Source organism: Hyla sarda, chromosome 8 (genome assembly GCF_029499605.1).
Source record: "Hyla sarda isolate aHylSar1 chromosome 8, aHylSar1.hap1, whole genome shotgun sequence".
In the NCBI taxonomy this organism is placed as follows: Eukaryota; Metazoa; Chordata; class Amphibia; order Anura; family Hylidae; genus Hyla; species Hyla sarda.
The window spans coordinates 52074014-52090548 of record NC_079196.1 but is presented as its reverse complement, the minus strand read 5'-3'; the positions used below and the strand labels follow the sequence as shown (position 1 = coordinate 52090548).

The window sequence follows — 16535 nt, the reverse complement described above, 5'->3', positions numbered from 1 at the left end:
GGCCAGCATCTTAACATCTTAACCATTTATAGAAAATGCGGCCGGCATCTTAACCATTTATAGCGCATGCAACCGGCATCTTAACTATTTATAGCGTATGCAGCCGGCATCTTAACCATTTATAGCGCATGCAGCCGGCATCTTAATCATTTATAGCGCATGCAGCCGGCATCTTAACCATTTATAGCGCATGCGGCCAGCATATTAACATCTTAACCATTTATAGCACATGCGGCCGGCATCTTAACTACTTATAGCGTACGCAGCTGGCATTTTAACCATTTATAGCGAATGCGGCCGGCATCTTAACCATTTATAGCGCATGCGGCCGGCATCTTAACCATTTATAGCGCATGCGGCTGGCATCTCAGAGCAACGCCAGAGTCACACATGATTAGTTCCCCAGGGAGGAGGAGGGGGGGGGGGGAATATCGTTAAATAACATGGAACCATCATAACTTACAAAAATACCGTGATATGCATTTTTGGTCATACCGCCCAGCCATAAGGGAGGCTACCCTCTAACACAAAGGCCCTCATTTACTAAAGTCCAAGCGACTCTTTTTCTCGGTTATTACGCCTAAATTTTAGTCGTAACGTCTGTGCGACTATTTATGCAACAAAATTTTTGACGCACAACCGACACTTTAGAAAACACTCGGAGTGTTTTATTTTCACTCTGAAATGGGCGTGTTTTATGCAAAAATGGGCATTTTACTGACAAAACCCCAAAAATACTTGGAGTACTTCCAAAATCACTGGAGAAAAAGTGTGAGTTTGCCTCACACAATAACCAACAGCCAAGAGGCCGAGTGAAATTCCAAAAATGGAGGGATTTCTAACAAGGGACTGTTTGCCATTGTGTTTTGTGTTAAAGTAACTTTTTTTATAACCTGAAAACATTTTGTACAGTTCAACACTTTTATGAATAAAATATTGAATGCTTTTGTGATAGTTAATGTTTATATTTTTTCTAACTTTTTAACACATTTGCAATATTAGGTTTAAATCAATTTAACACCCAAGCTGATAAACAAGGAGAATTGTTGTAATGTTTGAAGAATTATAACACATGAATACTTTTGATTCATGGAAACAAACAAGTCTAAACCATTTTGACTCACACAACTAATTTCTTTAGCTCTGAGTTTGTGCGACACAATTTACTAGTGCGACACAAGACACAAAAAAACATGCGACAGAAAAATAACCGACATGTACGACAAAATAGTAAAGAAGCCTGAAAGAAAAGACGAGTGATATTGAAATCACTCCAGAATAAACACTCCACTCTTAGTAAATCAGGGCCAATATGTACACATAGTTACATAGTTACATAGTTAGTATGGTTGAAAAAAGACATACGCCCATCAAGTCCTACCAGGGGATTGAAGGGAAGGATGTAAGGGAATAAGGGAAAGGGATGTAGTTTTATAATTCTGCATAAGCATTAATGTTATTTTGTTCCAGGAATGTATCTAACCCTGCTTTAAAGCTGTTAATTGTTCCTGCTGTGACCAGTTCCTGAGGTAGACCGTTCCATAAATTCACAGTCCTCACGGTAAAGAAGGCGTGCCGCCCCTTTAGACTACGCATTCTTTGCAGGGTTGCCCTAGTATCTGTGATGTTTAGGTTACCTCTAATTTCCAAAATCACTATGACCAGCCTAGTAAGGCACACATAGATTCCCCACCTAACATACCTGCAGATATACAAAGAGTGAAGAGTGGTCCCCTTTAACACAGTCAAAGTCCCTCTGAATAGGATGCCACTTCTTAAGTGTACAACTATGTATAATATCAATCTGTTGCTGGCACAGCCACCTGTACACACAATCCCTTCTTCCTCCACAGTCACGCTCCTTTCTCAGTCTGTGTCTCATTACATACAGTGAAGGTAAACATTATTTGATCTCCTGTTGATTTAATACATTTGCCACCTGACAAAGAAATGATCAGTCGATAATTTTAATGGTCGATTTATTTGAACAGTGAGAGGCAGAAAACAAAACCAAAACAAAAAAATCCAGAAAAATGCATTTCAAATGAGTTATGAATTGTTTATAAATGTATTAAGTAAAATAAGTATTTGATCCCCTATAAGAGTAGGTGACACGTTGCGCATCCACAGCATATTTGGTGCTGCAGATGCGCTACTGCCCATCCCTAGAGTGTGCCTCCAGTTGTGCCCGTGTGTCCTGCTCACAGCAGAAATCCACCGCTATGGGCAGACACAGAGGGAGCTGCGAGTCACGCACGTGAGCATGCACAGTGTTCTCCAGACATCACCGCTCTCAGGCCTAGCAAATAATGGCACCAACTGTTGTAAACTTCTCACCAAGTTGCTTGCCATTGGTCTCGTAGCCTTGTGTAGGTCCTCAATCTTGTCCCTGACATCCTTGGACAGCTCTTTGGTCTTGGCCATGGTAGAGAGTTTTGGATCTGATTGATTGTTTCTGTGGACAGGTGTCTTTTATACAGGTAACAAGCTGAGATCAGGAGCACTCCCTGTTAGAAAGTGCTTCTAATCTCAGCTTGTTACCTTTATAAAATAAACCACATATTGTTGATTGATAGGGGATGAAATACTTATTTCACTGAGTAAAATGCAAATCAATTCATAACTTTTTTGAAAAGTTTTTTTCAGGATTTTTTTTTTTTGGTGTTGTTGTTATTCTGTCTCAAATAAACCTACCATAAAAATTATAGACTGATCATTCCTTTGTCATTGGGCAAATGTACAAAATCAGCAGGGGATGAAATATTTATACCTGTAGACCTCTATCGGGTTACTAGATAACTAGTCCTCCTGCTGACTTGTTGGGGCTTCACCGATGCTCCAGAAAATACATAGACACTGTCTTATTTACATCTTCCTGTCTCATTTACCAAAATCTCCAAAATGCTTGTATGTAATGTACATACACACAAATACAAACAGACACATGTATACATACAAGTATTGTTGACTGTATAGATGATCTATTATAGTAGGGTGAAACGTTTGGTTACATAGTAAATTAAAAGTGTTTTAGAATGTGATGTGAAAATAGATTTGTGTTAAGGATGAATAACATTTGCATTTAGGATAATATCGCCACCTACAGGAAATAACCCACAGTAACAATTTCACTTGATATTTTACACTTGTAGCGTCGTGTTTGTTCAGACGATAGCAATAAAACACAAATTCATATGATCTCACAAACAGAAGGAACAGACCAAAAGAATGGATGTAACCACAATTATGACATAAAATTACGAACTCTTAACTCATAATAAACTTGTTTCATTTTCCAATTTTTTTTTTTAAAGATCCATGAAAGCTATTGCCAATTTCATCTGCAAAACCAGCAGAATTTATAGTAGCAGCAAAGTGGATGAGATATAAATTACCTGTACACACTGTAAAAAAATTTTTTAAGGGTGCTCCACTGCCCCAGAGTTTGGAACATTTTGTTTCAAACGCTGGGTGCAGGCTGCGGGGGTCGTGATGTCACAGCCACGCACAGCCACACTCCTTGTGACATCATGCCACGCCCCCTCAATGCATGTCTATGGGAGGGGGCATGGCGAATGCCATGCCCACTCCCATATATTTGCATTGAGGGGCGTGGTCATGACATCACGAGGGGGTGTTGCTCTGACGTCTTGACTCCCGCAGCCCGCACCCAGCGCTCAGAACAAAATGTTCCAAACACTGGGGCAGTGGAGTAACCCTTTAAATTTCACAACATCTGTATTGAAATTGACCTGCAGAGCGGAATTTGACACATTTCAATTCACAGCACATCAATTAATGTGGCAAATTTGAATTTGTTGCAGATCTTCCCATTGACTTCAATAAAGTACAATAAATTTGTAGCACTGTGGAATATGCTGCAAATGTGCAGCAAAAACCATAACTGTGGATTCTGAAAAATCTAGATTTTTGTTTTAAATTGGCATATTCCACACTGCCTATCCACACAATTTGGTGCAGATTTTCCACTGCAGATACTAGATGCTGAAATGCTGATAATTTTTTGCTATGGAAAGTATAAAAAAAAGATATGGTCAGCTTTAACTATCTGTAAATATCTACGTAAATTAATATAACACAAAAGTATTACGTTCAAGTTACTATATTGCCCAGGGCAGATACCTACAGACATAGAGCTGTTCATGTCCACACACTGGGAAGACCAGATCACCTTCAGCCATATAAGATGAAGGACTGATGGTTTATTGTGAGGTCAAACTAACCAGAGGCATATATACAGTAGAGATAACCTCCGAGCTGCATGTACTGCCTCTATGGTATCTATATCTTAACCAATAATCTAGCAGTCTTAAAGGGGTACTCCGATGGAAATTTTTTTTTTTTAAATCAACTGCCAGAAAGTTAAACAGATTTGTAAATTACTAGAGATGAGCGAATTTACAGTAAATTCGATTTGTCACGAACTTCTCGGCTCGGCAGTTGAAGATTTTCCTGCATAAATGAGTTCAGCTTTCAGGTGCTCCCGTGGGCTGGAAAAGGTGGATACAGTCCTAGGACTGTATGCACCTTTTCCAGCCCACCGGAGCACCTGAAAGCTGAACTAATTTATGCAGGATACGTCATCAACTGCCGAGCCGAGAAGTTCGTGACGAATCAAATTTACTGTAAATTCGCTCATCTCTATAAATTACTTCTATATAAAAATCTTAATCTTTCCAGTACTTATTAGCTGCTGTATGCTCCAGAGGAAGTTTTATTTTTTTGGGGATTTCTTTCCATTCTGATCACAGTGCTCTCTGCTGACACCTCTGTCCATATCAGGAACTGTCCAGAGTACAAGCAAATCCCCATTGAAAACCTCTCCTGCTCTGGACAGTTCCTGATACGGACAGTGGTGTCAGCAGAGAGCACTGTGGTCAGACTGAAAAGAACTCGAGAAAGAAATACAACTTCCTCTGTAGTATACAGCAGCTGATAAAACGGAATGATTACGATTTTTAAATAGAAGTTATTTACAAATGTGTTTAACTTTCTGGCACCATTTGATTTAATATCCCTTTAATATAGCTTCTGCTACACCTATCCATACTGTAGAAGTGTGTACCTGTCTATCTCTATATCATCCCAAACGTGGATGAAAAGCTCTATTAACATTACCTACCATATGGTGTTACTACAAGGTGTTTTGCTATCATCAGAAGAAAGAGGAAAATAGATGTAAAATGAAAACTAGTTAGTTGTAGATATCTGTTACTATGTCAGATCAAATTCAGTTTAAAATACTGTAACATTCAGACATCCTATCCCCTATCCTTTGGTACCCCTTTAAGCACTGAAAGAATTGGTGGGCCGGAGTGATGATCACATGACCAGATTACTGTAATGAAACACATAGATGCAGCTTCACTGGGAAAAAAAAACAAAGGGCATTGTCTGTAGGACTAGTGAGTGTGCATGATATGGACCAAAAAACTTGGAGTGCTTCTTTAATAAAATGGGGTCTCCAACTATTTGTAATGGCCTTTTTCTGGTTTGACCCTTGAGACGATGACTTTTTTTAATCCCTAACACTTGGATGCCCACATATACACGGTCACATCCTGCTGAAATAGCCATGAGAGCTCCATCAGCTTCTCCTAGATACATATTCTTTCCATGGATAGCTACTCTGCATACATGTCTACCCAACAGAGACCTGTTTACTCTTGGGCACCAAACCTCTTTTAGAACAGGTCATGGCACCTTCTTAACACTTATCATTAATACCTGTCTTAGTCAATGGACTTGAGAACAGCTGCTGAAGAAGTTTATTTTCTGATGTTCTTAACAGGACAACAATGTCAGCCGGCAGCGTATCTCTGTTCTTCTCGAGAAAACCACAAGCATCATAGAGGACCTGCAAACCAGTTACACAAGAATGGGTTGAGGTACGATATGTTGTACATGGTCCTTGGTTGTTGTCATTTAAAAAAAAAGGAAACATAAAGGTAATATAAAATGGGGTTTATCGTAAGTAAAGTTGAGTTATAAGCTGGATTTCAAGGATTATTCCAGCCTTTAAAAACGTATCCCCTATCAACAGGGGAGCACCGGCGCCCTCATAGACAAAGAATGACGTATATGGGAATACATTTTGTAGGGCTGGAATACCCCTTTAATGGACCCTTGTCATTTTCAGCCTTATTAACTGTGTTTGTGTAACTATATCTGAAGCTTTTTCACTAGGAGCCTCAGAGAAAATTTGCTTATGAAACATTATTGACACGATGTACCCCACTGGCTCATTGAATGGGAACTGCGCGGTAGTAATTCAGCATCACCACTACACTGTGAATAGAGCCATCTACTTCCAGGCCCATTTACTTTGTATATGCTGGAGCTGTGGCTCTGAAATACAACTGAACGGTAGAGTTTCAGCTGTTGTTGCCCCACAGATCAGACATGAATGGCCTATACTGAGCATATGCCATCAATGTACAGGGTGGGCCATTTATATGGATACACCTTAATAAAATGGGAATGGTTGGTGATATTAGCTTCCTGTTTGTAGCACATTAGTATACGTGAGAGGGAAAACTTTTCAAGATGGGTGGTGACCATGGCAGCCATTTTGAATCGGCAGCACATTGAACACATTTTTTAGGTGGTCAAAAACTTGTAAATAACTCATGAAATAATAAAGTTATGTTAAAACCAATCACATCATTGTTTTTCTTGTGAAATTCCCAATAAGTTTGGTGTGTCACATGAGCCTCTTCCTATTGAAAAAACAAAAGTTGGATTCAAAATGGCCGACTTCAAAATGGCCGCCATGGTCACCACCCATCTTGAAAAGTTTCCCCCCTCACGTATGTTAATGTGCCACATACAGGAAGCTAATATCACCAACCATTCCCATTTTATTGAGGTGTATCCATATAAATACCCCACCCTATAGAATGTCCAGGACACCTCTTTAAATATCCATCCATTGACACTGCTGCAGGCCCCTCTTTCTACTTGAACCTCATGGCAACTATATGGTATTTATGCCATTGTTTTATATTCATTCTAAAGACTCTCAGGAAGCTTAAAGCATAAACTTCATAGTTATATACAGTATTCCCATAGAAAGGGTGTAAACATAGAGCAGGGGTCTTCAACCTGCGGACCTCCAGATGTTGCAAAACTACAACTCCCAGCATGCTCGGACAGCCGTTGGCTGTCCGGGCATGCTGGGAATTGTAGTTTTGCAACATCTGGAGGTCCGCAGGTTGAAGACCACTGACATAGAGCCTGCCCTGGTTGCTATAATCACCTTTGCTATTGGCTGACAAATACCTAAGAAGACTTCCACTCTATATTGGAACTGCTTTGTTAGGAAACAAGGTAGTAAGGAATAGGTTAAAGGGGCAGGAAAAGGGATTTTAATAAAATAGTGTAAATTATTTGTATACCTTTCCAGCATAATGCTGAATGCCGAAACAAAGCTCCACACATTTTGGCCTCCAGAAGTATTTGCATCTGAGATTATCTTCAAATTTATCTGTAAAGACAACATGGTGTATTGTCACTATATAACAGTAGGCAGTTATGTTACTTCTTGTCAATTAGGCTATGTTCACACTTCGGAATGTCCGTATGTGTGGTGAGGGTGTGATGAGGGCAGATGTTGTTACCCTAGGGGCAGATGGCATTAACCCCTTGTGTTCATGACGCCATGGCATGGTTTAACCTCTACACAACCCGTAGGTATACCGCTGAATCCTGGGCTAGGCACGGCGGCAAATAATGACTCCGACGCCAAGTTACGGAACAACAGCAGCTTTACTGAGATAGACTGGTGTAATAGTCTTAACAGTTTAGCTAGGCCCACGGAGGTGACCAGTGACTTCAGAGACCTTTAGGGCTCGCTGGGACTTGTAGTGGACTTGGACAATTTGATGCAGGGCCACGCTGAGTTGTCACAGATTAATCTTGACTGACTTGACTGGGACTGACTAGACAGACTTCACCCCGTTTGTAGCTTATCAGGTTTTGACGTTCACCTGTGGGGTAGTGGACTTGTGGATTCGTGGCAGGCTTTTGGCCTCCTCAGGACACTAGACACTCTCTCAGGACCTGACTGTACCGAATCTCAGCAAAGACACAAAGAGTAGAGAAGAGACTAAGAGAGTGAACAGGCTCCACCCAGGGCTTATATGGGGGAGACTCTGGAGGGGTCCCATAGGTCACTCTGTAGGTCACATGGTCACTGGTACCTTCCTTGGTTACAACACATAGCAACATTACTTAAAGGTACATAACACTATATACACTTTACATTAATTATCATAGACATTGAACACTATTAACGGAACATAGGTACAGTGGGAGGCCCAGGGGTAACTGGGTACAGGGCAGCAAGGGTACATCAACTCCTGTACTGGGCCACCACACATGGAAAATCTCTGTGCTGACATTCCTTACACTGTGGGCACCAGCATAATATGCCGGCGCTAAGACCGCACGGGAATGCATGGTCTGATAGATGGCTATACATTACGTGCGGAGTCCACAGAAAGAATCACCAGGTTCATTCTTTCTGCGGACAGGGAAATCGGAATTTTCGTGCCGGAAACATCTGGCACGAAAATTCCGCAGTGTGTACATCGCAGCACAATCCAATTGAATTCAACTGGACTCTGCTGCAGCAGAATCTCCGTGCAGAATTCCAATGCAGAATTACGCACAAAATTCTGTGGCGTAAACATAGTCTTAAAATATTAAGGTCCCTTTCACATATATCCAGCAATCCGGCAGAGTCTACCATCAGTTTTCTACAGTGACAGAGGGAAAGTGAAAGTAGGACTGCCCCCCTCCGTTTAATTGAACAGTTCACAGTCATCCGGCCAGACGCCAGATTGCCGTACACGATCTGCGTTCCCTTGCCTGGCCTGCACAATTAATGACTACTGGATCCCCAAGCATGTTTTCCCAAAATAAACCACTCCTCTCCCAGTATAGCAAATAATAAACTTAAAAATATATATTGACAGGGAGTGGCTCTCCACCTCCAATCTCATGGGTGTTTTATATACTCTATGGGGGAGATTCATTAAAACTTGTATAGAGGAAAAGTTGACCAGTTGTCCAAAGCAACCAATCACATTGCTTCTTTCATTTTTGGAAAGGCATCTAAAAATTATCGAAGCGATCTGATTGGTTGCTATAGGCAACTTGTCAACTTTCTCTTAGCACAGGTCTTGATAAATCTTCCCCAATGTAATAACAGTGGGCCTTATTTAATGACAATGTGGAAAATGCTTTCAACACTGCCGACCACTGCTTATCCATTATTATGTTCAGAACGATGTGTTCGGGCTGCCGTAATCGTGACGTCACGCTACATCCCCTCCATTCGTGTCTATGGGAGGGGGTGTGGCGGCCCCTTACGCCCCCTCCCATAAAGGGGATGTAGCGTGATGTCATGAGGGGGTGTGGCGTGACATCACAACCATGGCCACCCGAACCCAGCGTTTTGAAAAATTGCTCCCATCATGCCCAGACAGTTAAAGGCCTGGGCATGCTGGGAGTTGTAGTTTTGAAACAGTTGGAGGCACATTGGTTGGAAAACCCTATACTGAGATAACCATGAGTATATGGAAACACTGGTGCAATTGCCAGGATAACCCACAATTCTGCAGTTGGCAGAGCATTGCACCTGGTAGAATGTCATCCACCAAGGTAAAAAGGATGATATGATAAATGTTCACTGTAGGCATTTGTGGCCCTAGGCTGAAGCACTGCAATATGAATGCAATTTCTTTTCATATACCAACTAAAGTCTGGTCTGTTGCTTGTGGGAATCTGCTCTCTTCATCCAGCAGAGACAAAAGCCCCATGGGTTTCTGAAGAAAGGTATCTAACAGAGGTCGATTGTCCTCATACTTCACCAGTGCAGCATCTATCCCCTCACTCTGATATTCCATCTGTCAGGAAGAAAATTACACTCATTTAGTTAATTACATTTAACTGTGTGGAAACATGTTTTTATTTATCTCTTCATTGCAGTTCATCCCTTCAGGTTAGAAGCCAGAAGTCTGCAGTTGTAGTACTCCCATGTTACATTGATGTGGACAGAGATATGGATTACACAGTATCCCTATAGGAGATTTTGACAAGATTAGAGCACAAGCCCCAAGTGTCGGGCGGCCATGGTCGCAACATCACACCACACCCCCTCGTGAGGACTTCCGGCTTGTGCTCTAGCCTTGTCAAAATCTCCTATAGGGATACTTGGGGAGATTTATCAAAACCTGTGCAGAGGAAGAGTGGTGTAGTTGCCCATAGCAACCAATCAGATTGCTTCTTTCATTTTCCACAGGCCTCTTTAGAGGCCTGTGGAAAATGAAAGAAGCAATGTGATTGGTTGCTATGGGCAACTGCACCACTCTTCCTCTGCACAGGTTTTGATAAATGTCCCCCACAGTGTTTATCCATATCTCTGTCCACATCAGTATTCACTCCAATACTACCTTGCCTCAATAGTTATGAGTGTATTTATGTAGACATTATTATAGATGGTGATTTTGGTCCACACAAGAAAGTTGACTTGAAATAGTGTGAAATCTTCCTAAAAGTGACCTGCCTGCCAAAAATATAACCATGTGGCAGCTAAAGGAAAAAAATGTATCTCATAGCGTCCAAGTAGTGCAAGATCTTTAGCATCACCCAAGGACATTGCTTTTGAAGGAACCATAAAAATAGACTAGACAAAAATTGGATTATTGAAAAAATACCACGGCTAAAGTCACTGCTAGCCAATGCTAAAGCTGGCTGTATGCTTTAGGTGCCTGACAGTTACCTCTGGCTGTAGTAGCCTAGCTCCCTGAAAAAAAAAAAAACATAGACTTCTTGAAATCCAACAGCCCAATCCTTCCCCACCTTTACTCCAACATCTACTGTCAGGAGGAGAGTCTGAAAGACTGCATACACATTATGCCCCTTTCACACTACCGTTGTCACATGGTAGTATGACGGACGTCAGGGCTACCAGAAACAATAGCGGGAGGAAAAATACATCATGTGACATTTTTTTCCTATCGCTACTCCGGCTGAAAAACAGCGACGCCCGACCGATCCCATTGACTATAATGGGGTCCATTGGGACCCACTGTTGCCGGTTGCACCCCATCAAAATGACAGACGTTCTTGACAGGGCGCAGCGGCAGTGTTAAAGAAGCCTTAGATGGTCATCCGATCTCACAAAAATTGTCAGGTTCACCCAATATTAAAGGAGTTCTGTGGTAAAAAATAACTTGTCCTCAGCAGTCTGCCGGAAGGGGGCATGCCGACTCTGCACGGAGCGCCGGCCGGCGGGCCCCCTCCCATAGAGCAGACTGCCGGGGCCCCGTTCAGGAGATCGCGGGGGATCCCAGTGGTCTATAACTCATAAATTATTTTTCACAGCACTGCTCCTTTAAATTTAAATTCTGGACTCTGAAAGAAAGAACATGTTCATTCTTTCGGCAAAATACTGCGTGGACTGTATTGCCATCAATGGGTACGGTTCAGGTCCACATGGTCCTAGCTTCAATTCATTTGACAGAAGGTCCGCTCTGAATTTCTCTAGTCAGATATTCCTTAGTGTGCACTTAACCTCAAAGATAAAGTTCAATGGACAGTGTCAAAAGTAAAATTCATGTCCCATTTTATTTAGATACTCTATTAACACATTTTAGATGAAGTTTACTGGTGCTGGAGATGTTTTGCTACCTTAGGTTCTGGCTGTTTTTTCAGGCTAGTAAACTAAGCAATTGCCTAGACTTCATTTCCTAGGGTTCCTTCAAGGACTGGTCCATCTGGAAAAACTGGGAACCAGTTTTGTATGGAAAATATGTGGCAGTGTTATGTAAGCGCTGTATTGTATTATTATTTGGATAATGTATGGTGGTAGAATTCAGATTTTTTATGTTAGTATTATTTGGGCAGTACTGTGTGGGCATTGTATGAAAGTATTATTTGGCATTGTATGGTTTTATTTTGGTAAAGGGTTGAAAATACAGCCCTTTCTAGTGATTGTGGGTGCACAGGTAGGATCCCAATAATTTTTTCCTCGGAAACCTGGCACTCCACTTTTGGTAAGAGTAAGTACAGATTGTTATTGAAAATCAAAATGTAAGTGACACAAGTGACTATAATTGCCATATTACATACACTTTACGTACGGTAGCTGACCGTTTTTTCCTTTTGCGAAAGGTCAAGTTAGACAAAAATGTCACTTAATTTTTAATTGGTAATAAAATCTATTCTTTTTCTCAACAAAAGTGCAGTGCCAAGTTTTATTTGGGTATAAACATTCAATAGCCATCAATTTATGAATCTATAAGTATATTTAGAAATCAATGAGAACAATTGTCTTAAAAAGGCAAGAGGAGTGGGCCCAGTTGCTTGTTGGGTCCCAGTTTCTTTAAATCCAACAACAGGGGGGTAGCTACATTTTTATATGGGGGATAATCTGTGTTTACCTACCTTTCCTTTGTGTATTGATTTTTTATATTGTTGTGTATTGTTAGATTTTTTTAAAGACCAAAAATCATCCATTCTAATCAATATGCAAGACGCAGTGACATCAGGAATGGGATACTTTTTCACAGCATATGTATAGTGTCGACAAATGTTGCCAACTTACCTGCTCTAAAGCAAAGATATGCTGATTAAAATAAAACTGGATCTGCTCATTGGCAATGTTAATGCAAAGCTGTTCAAAAGAATTTCGTTTGAAGTTTTCAAATCCAAAAATATCTAGAATGCCCACGTTCATGCCACTCTCCGCATTGCTAGGAAGAAACAAAAAGAAAAGTCCATTTATTACAGATGATTTAATTTAATGTTAATCTTGGGCTTAGGATAATAACCTGTCTGGGATTTGCATATTCTATAGAATTATTACCTTTTTTTTTCTTGATCATAATTAGCATTTCATGGTTGAATGTAATTAGCAAAAAAAAAACTTAAAAAAATATGAAGTCAGCCTAAGTAGTCAGATCGATAAACTTTCCCCGTATTGAGATCCCACATTGACCCACATTACTTGCCATATATTTTTGTCAGGCTGGAGGAGGGTGTTGATGCGGTTCACAATCCAGCTGAAAAGCCTCCCATACAAAGCTTTGGACATGGCATCTCGGACATCAGCTGCCTTATCTACAGTGTTGGTGCGGATAATGGTCTCCCCTCTTGTTACTACACAATGTGAGGTTAGGGCCTCCTGCAGCTCTTCTGCACCAATGCTAAGTAGGGCAGCAGCTTTAGAGTAAAGAAAAAACACAAACTGCATTATAATACAAAGCAAACATACATTTACATGTAACTAATATAACATATATTTATTTGATATGAAGAAGTTTATTCCATAGTGACGGCTAATGCATACAGCCAGTAAATGGATTTTGAGGCCAATTTTAGACTAGAAGTGATCACCTCTAACACAGGTCATATACATTAGTTTGACAGTGATCAAACTCTCCTACAGAATCTACAATACAACCCAGTGTATGGGGACAGCTTGTCTATCCACCGACAGTAAATTTCAGGATTAGGCATGTTGCATCTATACATGCCCAATCCTTTGTTCAGCTGAGAGATCACCTCCTTCCAGAGAAAACTCTGCCTATTGAGATAAACAATGAAGTGAAGGCCGTAGGGATGCGTGTTTATAGCTAGCTCTACCCTAAAGGCCCTTGTGGTGAGTGTTCACATGTTCTGGTTATTTATTTATCAATCATTGAATACAGAGCATGGAAAGACTGAGACTTCTCTTTATAGATCTATTTCCGGCTTTGTTATCAACAATTGCAATTAAAAATATGAACATGTAAACATATGCTTATATTTTTCTTAGGAACACTCGTTTCAGATAACTTTCCCACGTTGTGTCACAATTAGGGAAAAATGGTGAACTGCAACATATGAATGTAGCCAAAAAGGGCCATCAATTAACTGATGAATGAGCAACTGGATTGGATCTTTTGTGTAGTCAATAAAATCACTATTAACGGCAACATTGTCCTGTGTAAACAGGAACGTGTGGCTGAACATTTTTAGTTTTAAGGGTTGCAAGAATTATCCAGAATAGTTTGTGAGATCCAGCTGTACAATTTATCAAAGGGCTAGTAAACAAGCGCTGATCACAGAGATCAGGGCTCATTATCCTCCCCAATGGGCCATGTTAAAGTGCCTTAAAGCAGACCTGTTAGCAGGAAAACGAGGGTATAGATAAACACATGGTCATTCCAGATATACCTTTTTATATCCATACTCTTTTCCAGCACAGAGAAATAAGCCTTTTCTTGGTTAATAAGGAAATGAGACTCAAAATCCCAAGAGACCCAGGTAAGTTCAGCCCATCTCCTCTTTATCTAGTGGCTGTCAGTCATACAGAGTAGGCCGATGCAAGAGGGTACAGAGGCAGTAAATAGGAGGACATAGGCTGGACTCACCTGGGCTCTTGCCATGCTGGGGAAGGCCTGTTGGGCTTGTGAGCCTCATTTACATTTTACATATTAAAGGGGTACTCCAGGGAAGTATATATATATATATATATATATATACATATATATATATATATAAGCATCATGCTTGAAAAAGACGGTGTGATACCGTTGAAACCTTGTATCTGACATGGGTCAATAAACTACCACCATATTCACTTGATGACGGTTGTGATGCTGAAGTTTCTTTCCTGGATGTATCTATACAGTCTGCGACTGGGACTGTACTCATCTGCCTGCATCCCGGGACTATTTTGCCATTACTGCGGTTGTGCTGCCTACCCTTTGGATATATATATATATATATATATATATATATATATATATATATATATATTAAATAGCTCCAAAGCACCACACTATCTGGATAACCATCCTGCCTGATATGCATGGCTCCTGTGGCCCATGTTGTCTTCTCTGGCTGCTTGATATTCCTTACCATCCTTCCCTCCCCTTGCCTAAATCTACCAGCAATCATTGCCTCTCTGCTCTGCCAGGTCACTATCTGAGAGCAGCCCCCACCCTCCTGCTCTGAGCAAGAGAGAGAAATTCAGTGTCTGATTGACTGAGGCTGCACACACCTCCCAGTTCTCAGCACTAAAGAGAGCATGACTTGTCAGTGCAGTGCAGACACCACAAGGTCTGTGCCTCTCAGGAGGGAAGGGGCTGCTATAAAAGAAGGATTTGGACAGTGTAGATAACCAACCAGTATTTTGTTGAAAAATCTTTCACATCATATGAGCTGTACTATTTTACCATTTGCTAAGGCTTCTCCATTCGGGACTTCACTTTTGTCAGTTTGGTGTTTGGAGGATATGGCAGTGAACTCAATGTTCCCGGTGTTCAGAATTCCGGCCAAAACTCTATACACTGAATGGACTTCCTGTTAATAAAAGTTGAAGGTAACACATCAGATTAATTCTAGAAATGGGTAAAAAGATAAAGCCATAAATACGGTAAACTACATGTGAAAGGGAATTCATCAGCGGTTTCTCAATGCAGAAAACATTTAAAAGAATCCTTTAAGAGTTTTTTTCTAGTCTCAGTTAAAAAAAAACAGATATGGACAGAAAATGGGGGCAATATAAAAAAATAAAAATTCAGGTACATGTGACTGCTGAGACCAGTGATTGGGTGCAGTGGCCCATGCTCAGTGTATAGGGACATCATTGCAGCACTTCCACTGGAGACTCCTGAGGCTAGGTTCACATTACAGAGATGGCAATGTATTCTGCCAAAATAATGTTCATTCTTTCGGCAGATGAATTTTCGTAGCAGAAAGCTCTGCTGTGGAAATTCTGTCGTGTGTACTGTGCAGCAGAATGCCTTTGACAGCAACGGGACAAATTTTAGCTTTTTTTACATTTATTTTTTTACTTTTTTTTTTTTTTTTTCTTCCTCCAGTTTCCTAATTTTGTCTATTTTGGTTGTTTTTATTATTATTATTATTATTATAATTTTTTTTTTTTTTTTTTTTTTTTTAACCAAAGCCAAGAAACCCTTTTGGGTAGGGCCACATGTGCCAGAATTTTGCTGTGTATTTTCCCACCCATTAAAGTCAATGTTTTTTTGCTATCTATTGACTTTGATATGTAGAGAAATATGCAGCAGCAAATACAAAGCAAAAAACAGCATGTCTGACCCTACCCTTAAGAGAAACTGACAGCCGGTTCACCCGCACTAAACCCAATGCATGGAGTTACAGTGTGTGGTAATACTGGATTACATTAAGGTATCACTTACCTGAATTCAGAGTCTGGTTCCGGACATACCTGATTTATCAGCCTCCAATATATAATAGACGGCTTTAAGCAATGGAGGCAGGACCTGGCATGCTGGATATGGTGAGCCCCACCTCTATTTTGCAAAGCCGGCCATTAGCAATGGAGGCTGATACAACGCCTATCTCTGGAACCAGACCGCAGATCCGGGTAAATGATGTTGCAATGTGGTTCATCCAGACTACAAGCCTGTGTATTGGGTTTAGTGTGGTAAACCGGCTGTCAGTTTCTCTTTAAGGTAGCGTCCAATATTAAGCAG

At 40.7% G+C, this 16535-nt stretch overlaps 1 protein-coding gene across 11 annotated transcripts in view; it reads right to left on the bottom strand.

Moving 5' to 3' along the window:
• The window catches only part of MYO3B (myosin IIIB), a 523821-nt gene that overhangs the window by 170409 nt on the left and 336877 nt on the right, over positions 1-16535 (bottom strand). For all 11 annotated transcript variants that reach the window (XM_056536145.1, XM_056536147.1, XM_056536146.1 and 8 more), the window contains 6 exons: positions 15252-15378; positions 13041-13251; positions 12635-12782; positions 9779-9932; positions 7419-7507; positions 5749-5878 (listed from right to left, as the gene is read on the bottom strand). In XM_056536145.1, coding sequence (XP_056392120.1) covers positions 5749-5878; positions 7419-7507; positions 9779-9932; positions 12635-12782; positions 13041-13251; positions 15252-15378 — 859 coding nt within the window. The remainder of the gene's footprint in view (positions 1-5748; positions 5879-7418; positions 7508-9778; positions 9933-12634; positions 12783-13040; positions 13252-15251; positions 15379-16535) is intronic.